Source organism: Salmo salar, chromosome ssa14 (genome assembly GCF_905237065.1).
Source record: "Salmo salar chromosome ssa14, Ssal_v3.1, whole genome shotgun sequence".
Classification (NCBI taxonomy): Eukaryota; Metazoa; Chordata; class Actinopteri; order Salmoniformes; family Salmonidae; genus Salmo; species Salmo salar.
In genome coordinates, this window is record NC_059455.1 from 86798210 (window position 1) to 86816328 (window position 18119).

At 50.0% G+C, this 18119-nt stretch overlaps 1 protein-coding gene across 1 annotated transcript in view; it reads left to right on the plus strand.

Annotated features, from left to right (window-relative positions):
• hibadha (3-hydroxyisobutyrate dehydrogenase a) overlaps positions 1 to 1264 on the plus strand; it is a 51552-nt gene extending 50288 nt beyond the window's left edge. Inside the window, exons 7-8 of the mRNA XM_014142939.2 lie at positions 589 to 745; positions 981 to 1264. Of these exons, the coding sequence (XP_013998414.1) occupies positions 589 to 745; positions 981 to 1157 (334 nt within the window). The 3' untranslated portion in view covers positions 1158 to 1264. The remainder of the gene's footprint in view (positions 1 to 588; positions 746 to 980) is intronic.
• Positions 1265 to 18119: the final 16855 nt, after the last annotated feature.

The window sequence follows — 18119 nt, forward strand, 5'->3', positions numbered from 1 at the left end:
CCAGTATCATTCTTTTTCTATTGGCCGACCAGTATCATTCTTTTCTATTGGCCGACCAGTATCATTCTTTTTCTATTGGCCGACCAGTATCATTCTTTTTCTATTGGCCGACCAGTATCATTCTTTTTCTATTGGCCGACCAGTATCATTCTTTTTCTATTGGCCGACCAGTATCATTCTTTTTCTATTGGCCGACCAGTATCATTCTTTTTCTATTGGCCGACCAGTATCATTCTTTTTCTATTGGCCGACCAGTATCATTCTTTTTCTATTGGCCGACCAGTATCATTCTTTTTCTATTGGCCGACCAGTATCATTCTTTTTCTATTGGCCGACCAGTATCATTCTTTTTCTATTGGCCGACCAGTATCATTCTTTTTCTATTGGCCGACCAGTATCATTCTTTTTCTATTGGCCGACCAGTATCTCTGTCGCTTTCTCTGTACCTCTACACCTCACCCCCCTTTTCTTTATTTTTCCCTACCATTCCCTTACCTTTCTACCCTTTCACAACTCCCACACCTTTCTTCTCTCTCTCCATTGTTTTCCTCCTTTTCTCTTTAACTAACCTCGTCTCTTCTATTCCAGGTTGGGTCTGGACCCTAAACTGCTGGCTCAGATTCTGAACATGTCATCAGGCAGGTGCTGGTCCAGTGACTCGTATAACCCAGTACCAGGTGTCATGGAGGGAGTCCCCTCTGGTAACAACTACCAGGGAGGCTTTGGGACCACGCTCATGGCCAAGGTCTGTTCTGTTCTACCCTAGCTGGCTATGTCTGACTGGATGTGTTTGTACGTCTGTCTGTTTATCCCTTCCTTTTCATCTCTCCTTCTTTCTCTATCAAGTTTGGTTTGCTTATTTCTCTTTATTTTATTCCTCTTCATCTCTCTCTTGATCTCACTCCTCCCTTCTGTGCTCTCTCGTCTACTCTGCTTCACAAAAACACACATCTAACATCCCCATCTCTCTCTCCTGTAAGGACCTAGGCCTGGCCCAGCACACAGCCACCAACACTAAGACCCCTGTCCCCCTGGGCTCGCTGGCCCATCAGATCTACCGGGTCATGTGTGCCCGCGGCTACGCCAACAAGGACTTCTCCTCTGTGTTCCAGTTCCTACGTGAACAGGAGGAGGAGCCAGAAAAGAAGGGGGACTAGAACCCCTTAACTTATCCCCCCACCACACCCCTACTTCCCCCACCCACACCCCTACTTCCCCCCACCACACCCCTACTTCCCCCACCCACACCCCTACTTCCCCCACCCACACCCCTACTTCCCCCACCACACCCCTACTTCCCCCCACCACACCCCTACTTCCCCCACCCACACCCCTACTTCCCCCACCACACCCCTACTTCCCCCACCACACCCCTACTTCCCCCACCACACCCCTACTTCCCCCACCCACACCCCTACTTCCCCCACCCACACCCCTACTTCCCCCACCCACACCCCTACTTCCCCCACCCACACCCCTACTTCCCCCACCCACACCCCTACTTCCCCCACCACACCCCTACTTCCCCCACCACACCCCTACTTCCCCCACCCACACCCCTACTTCCCCCACCACACCCCTACTTCCCACCCACACCCTACTTCCCCCACCCACACCCCCTACTTCCCCCACCCACACCCCCTACTCCCCCCACCACACCCCTACTTCCCCCACCCACACCCCCTACTTTCCCCCACCCACACCCCTACTTCCCCCACCCACACCCCTACTTCCCCCACCACACCCCTACTTTCCCCCACCACACCCCTACTTCCCCCACCCACACCCCTACCCCCCCACCACACCCCTACTTCCCCCCACCCACACCCCTACTTCCCCCACCCACACCCCTACCCCCCCACCCACACCCCTATTTCCCCCCACCCACACCCCTACTTCCCCACCACACCCCTACTTTCCCCCACCCACACCCCCTACTCCCCCCACCACACCCCTACTTCCCCCACCCACACCCCTACTTCCCCCACCCACACCCCCTACTTTCCCCCACCCACACCCCTACCCCCCCCACCACACCCCTACTTCCCCCACCACACCCCTACTTTCCCCACCCACACCCCTACTTTCCCCACCCACACCCCTACTTCCCCCACCACACCCCTACCCCCCCCACCACACCCCTACTTTCCCCCACCCACACCCCTACTTCCCCCACCCACACCCCTACTTCCCCCACCCACACCCCTACTTTCCCCCACCACACCCCTACTTCCCCCACCCACACCCCTACTTTCCCCACCCACACCCCTACTTTCCCCCACCCACACCCCTACTTCCCCCACCCACACCCCCTACTTTCCCCCACCACACCCCTACTTCCCCACCCACACCCCCTACTTTCCCCCACCACACCCCTACTTTCCCCCACCACACCCCTACTTTCCCCACCACACCCCTACTTTCCCCACCACACCCCTACTTCCCCCCACCACACCCCCTACCCCCCCACCACACCCCTACTTTCCCCCCACCACACCCCTACTTTCCCCACCCACACCCCTACTTTCCCCCACCCACACCCCTACCCCCCACCACACCCCTACTTCCCACCCGTACACCACACCCCTACTTCCCACCCGTACACCACATCCCTACTTCCCACCCGTACACCACACCCCTACTTCCCACCCGTACACCACACCCCTACTTCCCACCCGTACACCACACCCCTGCCTTTACCTGAGGAGAGAATTGGTTTCAGAGAGGTATGACAACTTGAGATAGAAGTTGTTCTTTACTGCTGATCTAGGGTCAGGTATGATTTCATCCCCCTAATGGTTAAGTTTAGGACTGGGGGTAGGTTAGGGCAGCCTGTACTTCCCCTGGCCAGGGAGGGGGCAGGCGGGTACTCGTGGTCTAACACATGTCCAGGGGATGACGGACGTAGGTTTAAAAGATGACGTTTGACAGATCAGATCCTGTGCATAACGTTGTACTTCCTGTTCTTTGTTTTGGGTTGTTTTTGTTTGTTTTTTGTTTTTCTTGCCGGGAGTTTGTCTGTTACAACCCATGATCCTGCCTCTTTGTCAGAGAAGAGAACCCTGAAACAAGCAGAACAACGCAGCAGCTCCTCCAGGGCTCTGGGGTTTAGACTAGGTCAACAGAGATGTAGACTGACCACATCCCACCTGTTCAGCAGCTCCTCCAGGGCTCTGGGGTTTAGACTAGGTCAACAGAGATGTAGACTGACCACATCCCACCTGTTCAGCAGTAGCCTGAAATAATCAGAATAATAACGATGATGATGATGATGCTATAGAGCTCAAGACAATTAGGGAAGGGCATACCACTGTCCTCTTTCTGAAGACTCTCACATACACACTTGAGCATTCTGCACATGATAACCTATATTACATGACTTTATACCATATGGGATGAGACGTTTACTCATTGTGTTACCCGTCTTGTTTTGGGGGTGGGGAGGAGGTAGTGGGTGGGATTTGGGAGAAGGGGTGTGGTAGGTAGTGGGTGGGATTTGGGAGAAGGGGTGTGGTAGGTAGTGGGTGGGATTTGGGAGAAGGGGTGTGGTAGGTAGTGGGTGGGATTTGGGAGAAGGGGTGTGGTAGGTAGTGGGTGGGATTTGGGAGAAGGGGTGTGGGAGGTAGTGGGTGGGATTTGGGAGAAGGGGTGTGGGAGGTAGTGGGTGGGATTTGGGAGAAGGGGTGTGGGAGGTAGTGGGTGGGATTTGGGAGAAGGGGTGTGGGAGGTAGTGGGTGGGATTTGGGAGAAGGGGTGTGGGAGGTAGTGGGTGGGATTTGGGAGAAGGGGTGTGGGAGGTAGTGGGTGGGATTTGGGAGAAGGGGTGTGGGAGGTAGTGGGTGGGATTTGGGAGAAGGGGTGTGGGAGGTAGTGGGTGGGATTTGGGAGAAGGGGTGTGGGAGGTAGTGGGTGGGATTTGGGAGAAGGGGTGTGGGAGGTAGTGGGTGGGATTTGGGAGAAGGGGTGTGGTAGGTAGTGGGTGGGATTTGGGAGAAGGGGTGTGGTAGGTAGTGGGTGGGATTTGGGAGAAGGGGTGTGGTAGGTAGTGGGTGGGATTTGGGAGAAGGGGTGTGGTAGGTAGTGGGTGGGATTTGGGAGAAGGGGTGTGGTAGGTAGTGGGTGGGATTTGGGAGAAGGGGTGTGGTAGGTAGTGGGTGGGATTTGGGAGAAGGGGTGTGGGAGGTAGTGGGTGGGATTTGGGAGAAGGGGTGTGGGAGGTAGTGGGTGGGATTTGGGAGAAGGGGTGTGGGAGGTAGTGGGTGGGATTTGGGAGAAGGGGTGTGGTAGGTAGTGGGTGGGATTTGGGAGAAGGGGTGTGGGAGGTAGTGGGTGGGATTTGGGAGAAGGGGTGTGGTAGGTAGTGGGTGGGATTTGGGAGAAGGGGTGTGGTAGGTAGTGGGTGGGATTTGGGAGAAGGGGTGTGGTAGGTAGTGGGTGGGATTTGGGAGAAGGGGTGTGGTAGGTAGTGGGTGGGATTTGGGAGAAGGGGTGTGGTAGGTAGTGGTGGGATTTGGGAGAAGGGGTGTGGTAGGTAGTGGGTGGGATTTGGGAGAAGGGGTGTGGTAGGTAGTGGGTGGGATTTGGGAGAAGGGGTGTGGTAGGTAGTGGTGGGATTTGGGAGAAGGGGTGTGGTAGGTAGTGGGTGGGATTTGGGAGAAGGGGTGTGGTAGGTAGTGGGTGGGATTTGGGAGAAGGGGTGTGGTAGGTAGTGGTGGGATTTGGGAGAAGGGGTGTGGTAGGTAGTGGGTGGGATTTGGGAGAAGGGGTGTGGTAGGTAGTGGGTGGGATTTGGGAGAAGGGGTGTGGGAGGTAGTGGGTGGGATTTGGGAGAAGGGGTGTGGGAGGTAGTGGGTGGGATTTGGGAGAAGGGGTGTGGTAGGTAGTGGGTGGGATTTGGGAGAAGGGGTGTGGTAGGTAGTGGGTGGGATTTGGGAGAAGGGGTGTGGTAGGTAGTGGGTGGGATTTGGGAGAAGGGGTGTGGTAGGTAGCGGGTGGGATTTGGGAGAAGGGGTGTGGTAGGTAGCGGGTGGGATTTGGGAGAAGGGGTGTGGTAGGTAGCGGGTGGGATTTGGGAGAAGGGGTGTGGTAGGTAGTGGGTGGGATTTGGGAGAAGGGGTGTGGGAGGTAGTGGGTGGGATTTGGGAGAAGGGGTGTGGTAGGTAGTGGGTGGGATTTGGGAGAAGGGGTGTGGTAGGTAGTGGGTGGGATTTGGGAGAAGGGGTGTGGTAGGTAGCGGGTGGGATTTGGGAGAAGGGGTGTGGTAGGTAGTGGGTGGGATTTGGGAGAAGGGGTGTGGTAGGTAGTGGGTGGGATTTGGGAGAAGGGGTGTGGTAGGTAGCGGGTGGGATTTGGGAGAAGGGGTGTGGTAGGTAGTGGTGGTTCACTGATGTAAACCTCCATTGTTTGTTCCTTCATTATCCATCCATTTATTCATTTTTTTTCATTCCCTACATTTTTTTTATTCAGTCACGTGTTTTCAACTTGAGCAAAGTAGTGTTTGTTCCATTTTTTATGGGGGGGCACATCCCACCATGCAAGCTTCTCTTTATAAAGACCCACCACTGTCTGGTACTGTGAGACGCCATTGGCAGCAGCTCCCAGGTCACTATGCACTCTGACCAATCCGTGTGGAGTGGGGCCTGTGAATCCTTTGATATACTTCCTGATTTGATATACCTCTATACTGGAATTACAGCTTCTGTTTTACATCTGGAATTTCAGAACCTATACAACTATACTATTTGTAGCTTTTTTACTGTCCGTCAAAAAAATCTATCTTCTGCTCAGTACCTCTCCTTTGTCGTTTTCTTTCACTTCTCTCTCTTTTCATGATCGGTCATTCTCTCCCTCTTATTTCTGTCTGTGGCTCAGAACATGCAGCATGTGTGTGTAAAGCTCCACCGAGGGTAGGCTCGATCTCAGGCTCGATATCAACCTGTGCTGTGTGCATGTACATAATGTATATTTCTTTTGTTGACTGTATTAAAGAAGAACCAGAGAATCCTCGCTGTCACGTTGTTTTTTTTGTCGCTGTATACTGGTACATTAAGAGTGTCTCTCTGTCTGTCTGTCTGTCTGTCTGTGTGTCTGTCTGTCTCGCAATTTTAATTTAAGGGGCTTTATTGGCATGGGAAACATGAAATAGATAATAAAAGTGAAATCTCTCTCGGTCTCTGTCCTGTGAAGACATCCTCCATCACACTACTGTCAGAAATAAAGAGGTGCTCTCTAATCTCACGTGTTGGCTACATGTTGTAATTTAACTAATTGTCTTTTTATAAAAACAAATTCCTGCTACATCTGTCTGACTGGCACAGATGACACCAGCTCAATAAAACACAGCACAAAAAAACACTGAACTGAAAAAAGAAATAATCAAGTCATGATTTTTCCCTCCCGTTTCATTGTAATGATGGAAATAAGGGCATCATTCTGAGATTAGTGCTTCTATTTCTCCCTGCGTGACACTGGCTGTTATACCCGCCTCTGCTACAGAGCCTGAGAGAACAATGGAACAACAGGCAGGCTGTCGTCTCAGGGCCGTGGTGAAGGCAGACGAGGCAGAGACATGCTCAGGTCTGACCCTAAACTGGAACTACAACCGTGAGTAACATAACATTTGCGTCATTTAGAAGACGCTCTTATCCAGAGCAACTTACAGAAGCAATTAGGGTTAAGTGCCTTGCTCGAGGGCAAATCTGCAGATTTTTCATGTTGTCGGCTCGGGGATTCGAACCAGGATAATGTTGCACACACACGACCCTAACCCAAACCCAAGTCTACTGCAACACCTAACAAATACACATCGGCATAACCGTCCTTAACTCCTGTGACTGAAGAGGATGCCCCTAATAACTCAGAACTTCAGTGTCAGCAACCAGAGCTGTTGCCTCGGGGAGCTCCTACAGAGACCTGACCCTGAACTTAAACTAACATCCAAGCCTACAGAATCCAAGCCTACAACAAGAGTGTGGGTACAGAGGATGCCATTCATAACTCAGAAGGAAACACTTGTGTCCAGCTGTTAGCAGTCACCCAGTGCAGTAGACTTGACCACTTCAGTGTCCAGCTGTTAGCAGTCACCCAGTGCAGTAGACTTGACCACTTCAGTGTCCAGCTGTTAGCAGTCACCCAATGCAGTAGACTTGACCACTTCAGTGTCCAGCTGTTAGCAGTCACCCAGTGCAGTAGACTTGACCACTTCAGTGTCCAGCTGTTAGCAGTCACCCAGTGCAGTAGACTTGACCACTTCAGTGTTAAAGGTTGATTTGGACTCACCGGAGAGTCATGGCTAAATCCTACTAGGCCGAAGGAGTTGTACATACAAACATTTCACTCCAGTCCAGTAGAATATGACTGTCCTGGCCAGGGGCCAGTCTGTCTGTGGTCAGTCTATACCAGTCCAGTCTACATCCTGGTCTAGCAGCACTACTAAACCCCACCAATCTGATTCATATTTGGGTGTTTTAATTCGTCTGTGTTTATGAGTAGGCAGCTGAGTCGGCGGTTTCCTCATTAAGAGGACATGAAAGGGCTCTATAAAGGAGCCTTGGTGAGACCGGCCCGCATTCTGACGTCTGTAGGCTAGGGGACGACGTGACAGCGGGACCGGCCCAGACCGGCCTGCCACAGTCCCAGATGGCACCCTATTCCCCAACGGGCCCTGGTCAAACGTGCACCATGTAGGGAATTGGGTGCTGTTTGGGACGCCGACCATTCTGCTCGGCATCAGCCAGTGGAGGGACTGGCAGGCACACACCATCATACTGTAGTGGGATACGCACCAAGCAGCCAGGCACCACTCCTTTTCATGGTTTGGATATGTATTTGTCTCTGTAGTTATTATTGAGCTGTCTGAGCAGTGGCCTGTATTTGTTTGTTTGGTCTAAAAACAAGCTCTTGGTTCCATCCTACCACTAGCTCTGGCCGTTCAGTGCTAGATATGCCACGGTATGATAATGTTTCCACCTGGCCCTCCGCTGAGTGATTCCACACACTGTTGTTTTGTAGGGGAAGCTGGAAAAACAACCCTGTAGCTCAAGAACGGTTTTCCTTTTGGCTCATAGCCTTTCCTGGAATCCTGAATACCCGGTGTGACTGATGATCCCTACTAAGTTGCCTCATTGCATGTCCACCATGTCAGGGGTATCCAGGGCTTGTTGTCCACCAGGTCAGGGGTATACAGGGCTTGTTGTCCACCAGGTCAGGGGTATACAGGGCTTGTTGTCCACCAGGTCAGGGGTACACAGGGCTTGTTGTCCACCAGGTCAGGGGTATCCAGGGCTTGTTGTCCACCATGTCAGGGGTATCCAGGGCTTGTTGTCCACCAGGTCAGGGGTATCCAGGGCTTGTTGTCCACCATGTCAGGGGTATCCAGGGCTTGTTGTCCACCATGTCAGGGGTATCCAGGGCTTGTTGTCCACCATGTCAGGGGTATCCAGGGCTTGTTGTCCACCATGTCAGGGGTATCCAGGGCTTGTTGTCCACCATGTCAGGAGTATCCAGGGCTTGTTGTCCACCATGTCAGGAGTATCCAGGGCTTGTTGTCCACCATGTCAAGGGTATACAGGGCTTGTTGTCCACCATGTCAGGGGTATACAGGGCTTGTTGTCCACCATGTCAGGGGTATACAGGGCTTGTTGTCCACCATGTCAGGGGTATCCAGGGCTTGTTGTCCACCATGTCAGGAGTATCCAGGGCTTGTTGTCCACCATGTCAGGGGTATCCAGGGCTTGTTGTCCACCATGTCAGGGGTATCCAGGGCTTGTTGTCCACCATGTCAGGGGTATCCAGGGCTTGTTGTCCACCATGTCAGGGGTATCCAGGGCTTGTTGTCCACCATGTCAGGGGTATCCAGGGCTTGTTGTCCACCATGTCAGGGGTATCCAGGGCTTGTTGTCCACCATGTCAGGAGTATCCAGGGCTTGTTGTCCACCATGTCAAGGGTATACAGGGCTTGTTGTCCACCATGTCAGGGGTATACAGGGCTTGTTGTCCACCATGTCAGGGGTATACAGGGCTTGTTGTCCACCATGTCAGGGATATCCAGGGCTTGTTGTCCACCATGTCAGGGGTATCCAGCAGTGGTGGAAAAAGTACCCAATAGTCATACTTGAGTAAAGATACCTTAATAGAAAATTACTCAAGTGAAAGTCACCCAGTAAAATACTACTTGAGTAAAAGTCAAAAAGTATTTGGTTTTAAATATACTTAAGTATCAAAAGTAAATGGAATTGCTCAAATATACTTAAGTATCAAAAGTGGAAGTACAAGTATAAATCATTTCAAATTCCTTATATTAAGCAAACATTTTCTAGCTTTTTTTATTTACAGATAGCCAGGGACTCAATCCAACACTCAGACATCATTTACAAACAAAGCATGTGTTTAATGAGTCTACCAGATCAGAGGCAGTAGGGATGACCAGGGATGTTCTCTGTTTAGTGAGTCTACCAGATCAGAGGCAGTAGGGATGACCAGGGATGTTCTCTGTTTAGTGAGTCTACCAGATTAGAGGCAGTAGAGATGACCAGGGATGTTCTCTGTTTAGTGAGTCTACCAGATCAGAGGCAGTAGGGATGACCAGGGATGTTCTCTGTTTAGTGAGTCTACCAGATAGGAGGCAGTAGGGATGACCAGGGATGTTCTCTGTTTAGTGAGTCTACCAGATTAGAGGCAGTAGGGATGACCAGGGATGTTCTCTGTTTAGTGAGTCTACCAGATTAGAGGCAGTAGAGATGACCAGGGATGTTCTCTGTTTAGTGAGTCTACCAGATCAGAGGCAGTAGGGATGACCAGGGATGTTCTCTGTTTAGTGAGTCTACCAGATCAGAGACAGTAGGGATGACCAGGGATGTTCTCTGTTTAGTGAGTCTACCAGATCAGAGGCAGTAGGGATGACCAGGGATGTTCTCTGTTTATTGAGTCTACCAGATCAGAGGCAGTAGGGATGACCAGGGATGTTCTCTGTTTAGTGAGTCTACCAGATCAGAGGCAGTAGGGATGACCAGGGATGTTCTCTGTTTAATGAGTCTACCAGATCAGAGGCAGTACGGATGACCAGGGATGTTCTCTGTTTAGTGAGTCTACCAGATCAGAGACAGTAGGGATGACCAGGGATGTTCTCTGTTTAGTGAGTCTACCAGATCAGAGGCAGTAGGGATGACCAGGGATGTTCTCTGTTTAGTGAGTCTACCAGATTAGAGGCAGTAGAGATGACCAGGGATGTTCTCTTGATAAGTGTATGAATTAGATCATTTTCCTGTCCTGCTGAGCATTCTAAATGTAACGAGTACTTTTGGGTGTCAGGGAAAATGTATGGAGTAAAAAGTACATTTTCTTTAGGAATGTAAAAGTTGTCAAAAATAGAAATAGTAAAGTACAGTACAGATACCCCACAAAAGCAGGTAGTAGGCTAGATGCTGCTCACTGATAAATACCTGAAGTAAATATGTTCATTATTTCCCCATTAATAACCACCGGTGGATCCTTCCTCTCCGCAGTTTAACGACTTGCTCTTTAAAAGAGAGAGAGTGCCTGGGTCACGGAGAGTGGGAGGGGGGAGAGTGGATAGGAGGGAGAGGGAAGGGAGTGTAGAGGACGAGGGAGCGGAGGGGAGGTGGGGGAGGAGGGAGCGGTGAAGTGGAGCGGAGGGGAGAGGGAGCAGAGGGGAGGAGGGAATGAGGGAGCGGGAGCATAGGGGAGGAGGGAGCGGGGGCAGACGGGAGCGGGGGAGCAGGTACAGAGGGGAGGAGGGAACGGAGGAGCAGAGGGGAGGAGGGAACGGGGGAGCGGGAGGGGGGGCGAAGGAGAGGAGGGAACAGGGGAGCGGGTCCAGACGGGAGGAGGGAGCGGGGGCAGACGGGAGCGGGGGAGCGGGAGCAGAGGGGAGGAGGGAGCGGTGAAGTGGAGCGGAGGGGAGAAGGGAGCAGAGGGGAGGAGGGAATGAGGGAGCGGGAGAATAGGGGAGGAGGGAGCGGGGGCAGACGGGAGCGGGGGAGCGGGAGCGGAGGAGGGGGAGTGGGAGCAAGAGGGGAGGAGGGAACAAGTATCCTGTAATGCTGCCTGTGATTCATTTTAAAAGGGTGTTAAGTGGCTCACAGGGAAAATTAAAGGCCATATATTAGCAGCAATAATGGTGTGTATTAGCAGGAATAGTATCTCACTATGTATTAGCAGGAATAATGGTGTGTATTAGCAGGAATAATGGTGTGTATTAGCAGGAATAATGTTGTGTATTAGCAGGAATAATGTCTCACTGTGTATTAGCAGGAATAATGGTGTGTATTAGCAGGAATAATGGTGTGTATTAGCAGGAATAATGGTGTGTATTAGCAGGAATAATGTCTCACTGTGTATTAGCAGGAATAATGGTGTGTATTAGCAGGAATAATGGTGTGTATTAGCAGGAATAATGGTGCGTATTAGCAGGAATAATGTCTCACTGTGTATTAGCAGGAATAATGGTGTGTATTAGCAGGAATAATGTCTCACTGTGTATTAGCAGGAATAATATCTCACTGTATTAGCAGGAATTCTGGCTCACTGTGTATTAGCAGGAATGATGGCTCACTGTATTACCAGGAATGATGGCTCACTGTGTATTAGCAGGAATGATGGCTCACTGTATTACCAGGAATGATGGCTCACTGTGTATTAGCAGGAATGATGGCTCACTGTATTACCAGGAATAATGGCTCACTGTGTATTAGCAGGAATGATGGCTCACTGTATTACCAGGAATGATGGCTCACTCGGTGATGTGTAGCGAGAGTCTGTCTCTCACACAAACACCGAGAGAAACCTAGAAGTATAGTGGCTGTGTGACTGGAATGGAGTGACTGCACCCAATGAGTGACTGCACCCAATGAGTGACTGGAATGGAGTGACTGCACCCTTTCCTGTCTGTCCTTCTCTTTCACTAATCAGTGGTTTTGATAGGCCTAATTTGGAGACTATGGAGCATCATGGCAGGTAAAACAAAAGACCACAAATGAACATACCACCAATCATTCCCCTTCTATCCCCACACACAAACAAGCAGCACACATACACAATGCACAGCCAAGTGGAACACATCAAATCTGCTACTTTGCATATGGGCCACTTATACAGATAGCCTACTACCACCACACTCAGTCATTGACACTGCTTATGTTCGTTAATAAAGAGTACTTCACCACTAACAGGGAAACACACAACATTTCACTGGTGACAGGAAGGCACACAACTCTGCTTAATTATATTCCTATGGAATCCTCATTATGATACATTATGCCGTCGGAAAGTACTCAGAACCTTGACTTCTCCCACATTTGTAACATTACAGCCTTATTCTAAAATGGACTAAAGAAAAAAATCCTTAGCAATCTACACACAATACCCCATAAAGGAAAAGCGAAAACAGGCTTGTAGAAATTTTTGCAAATTTATTAAAAAGAATTTACTTTTCATTTGAATGGAAGAAGTTTGGAACCACCAAGACTCTTCCTTAGAGCTGGCCGCCTGGCCAAACTAAGCAATCAGGGGAGAAGGGTCTTGGTCAGGGAGGTAACCAATAACCCAATGGTCACTCTGACAGTGGAGATGGATGAAACTTCAAGAAGGACAACCATCTCTGCAGCACTCCACCAATCAGGCTTTTATGGTAGAGTGGCCAGACTGAAGCCACTCCTCAGTAAAAGGCACATGAAAGTCCGCTTGGAGTTTGCCAAAAGGCACCTAAAGACTTTTAGACCATGAGAAACCAGATTCTCTGATCTGATGAAACCAATTTCACCTCTTTGGCCTGATTGCCAAGCGTCACGTTTAGAGGAAACCTGGCACCATCCCTACGGTGAAGCATGGTGGTGGCAGCATCAAGTTGTGGGGATGTTTTTCAGTGGCATGGACTGGGAGACTGGACAGGATCGAGGCAAAGATGAACGGAGCAAAGTACAGAGAGATCCTTGATGAAAACCTGCTCTAGAGCGCTCAGGACCTCAGACTGGGGTGAAGGTTCTCCTTCCAACAGGAGAAAGACCTGAAGCACACAGCCAAGACAAGCAGGAGTGGCTTTGGGACAAGTCTCTGAATGTCCTTGAGTGGCCCAGCCAGAGCCCGGACTTGAACCCGATCGAACATCTCTGGCCTGACCTGAAAATAGCTGTGCAGTGACACTCCCCATCCAACCTGACAGAGCTTGAAAGGATCTGCAGAGAGGAATGGGAGAAACTCCCCAAATACATGTTTGCCAAGAAGACTCAAGGCTGTAATCACTGCCAAAGGTGCTTTAACAAAGTACCGAGTAATGCCAAGCGCCACAATTGGATTCTGGAGCAGTGGAAACGCGTTCTCTGGAGTGATGAATCACGCTTCACCATCTGGCTGTCCAAACCCGAATCTGGGTTTGGCGGATGCCAGGAGAACAGTACCTGCCCGAATGCATAGTGCCAACTGTAAAGTTTGGTGGTGGAGGAATAATGATCTGGGACAGTTTTTCATTTTTCGGGCAAGGCCCCTTAGTTCCAGTGAAGGTAAAACTTAATGCTACAGCATACAATGACATTGTAGATGATTCTGTGCTTCCAACTTTGTTGGAAGAGTTCGGGGAAGGCCCTTTCCTGTTTCAGCATGACAATACCCCTGTTCACAAAGCGAGGTCCATACAGAAATGGTTTGTTGAGATCAATGTGGAAGAACTTGACTGACCTGCACAGAGCCCTGACCTCAACCCCATCGAACACTTTTGGGATGAATTGGAACGCCGACTGCGATCCAGGCCTAATCACCCAACATCAGTGCCCGACCTCATTAATCTTCTTGTGGCTGTATGGAAGCAAGTCCCCGCAGCAATGTTCCAACATCTAGTGGAAAGCCTTCCCAGAAGAGTGGATGCTGTTATAGCAGCAAAAGGGGGACCAACTCCATATTAATGCCCATGGTTTTGGAATGAGATGTTCGACGAGCAGGTGTCCACATACTTTTGGTCAAGTAGTGTATTTATGAGGATGTCTTGAACTATTATGATGCGTTGACCCTAATGGTGAGTTATGAGGTCACTACTCACCAACATGAGTACACAGTGGGGTGGGGAGTTTCATATGTACCTGTCCCCTGTTCACCTCTCCTTATGCATTGTGGTACAGTCGCTCTCTCTCACCCTCTCCATTTCTCCTTCTCTCTCATCCTCTGTTAGTCTGTCATTCATCTCTCATCCTCTGTTAGTCTGTCATTCATCTCTCTCATCCTCTGTTAGTCTGTCATTCATCTCTCTCATCCTCTGTTAGTCTGTCATTCATCTCTCTCATCCTCTGTTAGTCTGTCATTCATCTCTCTCATCCTCTCTGTTAGTCTGTCATTCATCTCTCTCATCCTCTGTTAGTCTGTCATTCATCTCTCTCATCCTCTGTTAGTCTGTCATTCATCTCTCTCATCCTCTGTTAGTCTGTCATTCATCTCTCTCATCCTCTGTTAGTCTGTCATTCATCTCTCTCATCCTCTGTTAGTCTCTCATTCATCTCTCTCATCCTCTGTTAGTCTGTCATTCATCTCTCTCATCCTCTCTGTTAGTCTGACATTCATCTCTCTCATCCTCTCTGTTAGTCTCTCATTCATCTCTCTCATCCTCTGTTAGTCTGTCATTCATCTCTCTCATCCTCTCTGTTAGTCTGACATTCATCTCTCTCATCCTCTCTGTTAGTCTCTCATTCATCTCTCTCATCCTCTGTTAGTCTGTCATTCATCTCTCTCATCCTCTCTGTTAGTCTGTCATTCATCTCTCTCATCCTCTCTGTTAGTCTCTCATTCATCTCTCTCATCCTCTGTTAGTCTGTCATTCATCTCTCTCATGCTCTGTTAGTCTCTCATTCATCTCTCTCATCCTCTCTGTTAGTCTGTCATTTATCTCTCTCATCCTTTGTTAGTCTGTCATTCATCTCTTTCATCCTCTGTTAGTCTCTCATTCATCTCTCTCATCCTCTCTGTTAGTCTGTCATTCATCTCTCTCATCCTCTCTGTTAGTCTCTCATTAATCTCTCTCATCCTCTGTTAGTCTGTCATTCATCTCTCTCATCCTTTGTTAGTCTGTCATTCATCTCTCTCATCCTCTGTTAGTCTGTCATTCATCTCTCTCATCCTCTGTTAGTCTGTCATTCATCTCTCTCATCCTCTGTTAGTCTGTCATTCATCTCTCTCATCCTCTGTTAGTCTGTCATTCATCTCTCTCATCCTCTGTTAGTCTGTCATTCATCTCTCTCCATGATGTGGATCTCTTTCCTCACGCCTTTTATTTCTCCTCCCTCTGTGTTGCTCTCTCTCTCTTTCTCTCTTTCTCCACCTCTCCCTCTATCTCGGCTATTCTGACCAGTAGGTTGTTAGTAGTCTCCCTCTGTCTCCCCATCTCCTTCTCTATCCTGACCAGTAGGTTGTTAGTAGTCTCCCTCTGTCTCCCCATCTCCTTCTCTATTCTGACCAGTAGGTTGTTAGTAGTCTCCCTCTGTCTCTCCATCTCCTTCTCTATCCTGACCAGTAGGTTGTTAGTAGTCTCCCTCTGTCTCTCCATCTCCTTCTCTATTCTGACCAGTAGGTTGTTAGTAGTCTCCCTCTGTCTCTCCATCTCCTTCTCTATTCTGACCAGTAGGTTGTTAGTAGTCTCCCTCTGTCTCCCCATCTCCTTCTCTATCCTGACCAGTAGGTTGTTAGTAGTCTCCCTCTGTCTCTCGTCCTCACTCTCACCCTCCTTATCTGTTGTTGGTTGTCTCCCTCTCCCTCACCCCCCTCTCCTCCCTCTCTTTCTCTGTCTCTATCTCTGTGTCACCTGTGAGTAACGACGGGCCGTGGACTCTATTCATCACCCGTTCCTGCACATGCTCAATAGCTCTTCATTATATTAATTACTCTCATTGGAAGAGTGATCATCAGTCCTGTCAGGATCCATCACGCCCCGGTTCCCACGACATTGAGGACCCAGCTGTGGTCCGCGTGGTAAACAATCACCGGTGGGTGGCTGCCGGTAAGGGGGCTGATGACTGGCGGCCCCGCCGGACCTTGCGGGGGGGTGGGCTCTAAATACCGAGGAGGCACCACTCCTGCAGGGCCCCACCCGTCTCTGCCACAGCCACACTGTCCTAAGCACTGTTACAGGATCAAATGTGTTTTCATCCCCATCATAAATGAGGTGAGGATCGGCTGTCGGGTAAACGGATTCTGGATCTGTGATTAGAGGCGACAAAGAACACACTTCCTGTTTCTTATGCTTTAAAATTGTGACGAAGGTGGTTTCTCCTCAGTGTGGAGAAGCTTGGGTGATTCACATCATGTGGAACCTTGCTTGAGACCCAAAGACTTATGTTTGCTAGCATAGCTTAATGCCTAGGCTTCAAATCAAAGTTTACTGGTCGCATACACATGTTTAGTAGATGTTATTGTGGGTGACGTAAAATGCTTGCGTTTCTAGCTCCAACAGTGCAGTAATATCTCAGCTCAGTGGGATAATGCGATCTTGAGGATTCTGCTAATATAGAACCAGTCCAGCAGCAGAAATCTGCAGCTATTAAGAGCCAATCAGGCCCAGTAATATAACAGCTCTCTCTATGGCCTTTTCACTCCCTGTTTAAGGCTGTCTTCATGGTCAATTGACCTAATGCCTCATCCCTGTCTCTGTTAATTGGAACAGTTAGAGAGAGAGCGAGCGAGAGAGAGAGAGCGAGAGAGAGCCCATTTGGGGTGTTCTCTCCATCCCTCTGTGCCACATCCATCTTCCCATAATGCATCCTGACGGGGCGGAACTGCCCCTCCCCCCATGTACCGTGTCACCCGCAGAACGGGCTGCCTGCTGGACATGGAATGATGGGATACAGCGTTCTCTGCTGTCATCACTAATCCTGCGCTCTCATCCACACAGCTGAATCTTCATCTCACCCTAAAGTGTGTACACACACACACATGCAGGTGGCAGTCGCCTCAGGGCACTGGGCTGTGGTAAGCAGGTAAATATAGAGAGGACCGTCTTTATTAGAATAGAAAAGACTCTGCTGCTGTCTGTCAGAGGTAAACGTGAGGGATTGGAGCTATGCTGCCTCATCCAAAGCTCTTCCTGGTTATTCCCAACAATAGCCCCCTTCACGGGGCCAAAGCACTTCCTGGTTATTCCCAACAATAGCCCCCTTCACGGGGCCAAAGCTCTTCCTGGTTATTCCCAACAATAGCCCCCTTCACGGGGCCAAAGCTCTTCCTGGTTATTCCCAACAATAGCCCCCTTCACGGGGCCAAAGCTCTTCCTGGTTATTCCCAACAATAGCCCCCTTCACGGGGCCAAAGCTCTTCCTGGTTATTCCCAACAATAGCCCCCTTCACGGGGCCAAAGCTCTTCCTGGTTATTCCCAACAATAGCCCCCCTTCACGGGGCCAAAGCTCTTCCTGGTTATTCCCAACAATAGCCCCCTTCACGGGGCCAAAGCTCTTCCTGGTTATTCCCAACAATAGCCCCCTTCACGGGGCCAAAGCTCTTCCTGGTTATTCCCAACAATAGCCCCCCTTCACGGGGCCAAAGCTCTTCCTGGTTATTCCCAACAATAGCCCCCTTCACGGGGCCAAAGCTCTTCCTGGTTATTCCCAACAATAGCCCCCTTCACGGGGCCAAAGCTCTTCCTTGTTATTCCCAACAATAGCCCCCTTCACGGGGCCAAAGCACTTCCTGGTTATTCCCAACAATAGCCCCCTTCACGGGGCCAAAGCACTTCCTGGCTTTTCGTTGGTATTCCGATTCCGACCGGGCCACTGCCAATGGCTTCTCCCAAGGGCTCACTCTCACTGGGGAGGGTTTGCTGGATGGGATTATGGAATCGTCTTTCAGTACCTGTAATGGACCACTTGATTTTGAGATGAATGGAGTTGGTCAACATTATCATTTCTTTCTAATGTAATTCTGCTGCTCACTGTGTGTGTGTGTGTGTGTGTGTGTGTGTGTGTGTGTGTGTGTGTGTGTGTGTGTGTGTGTGTGTGTGTGTGTGTGTGTGTGTGTGTGTGTGTGTGTGTGTGTGTGTGTGTGTAATTTCCCTCTAATGTAACGGCCTTGTAAAGAGACAGTAAGGTGTGTATGTGTCATGTCCTAATGTAACTGCCCTGTAGATCACTGCATG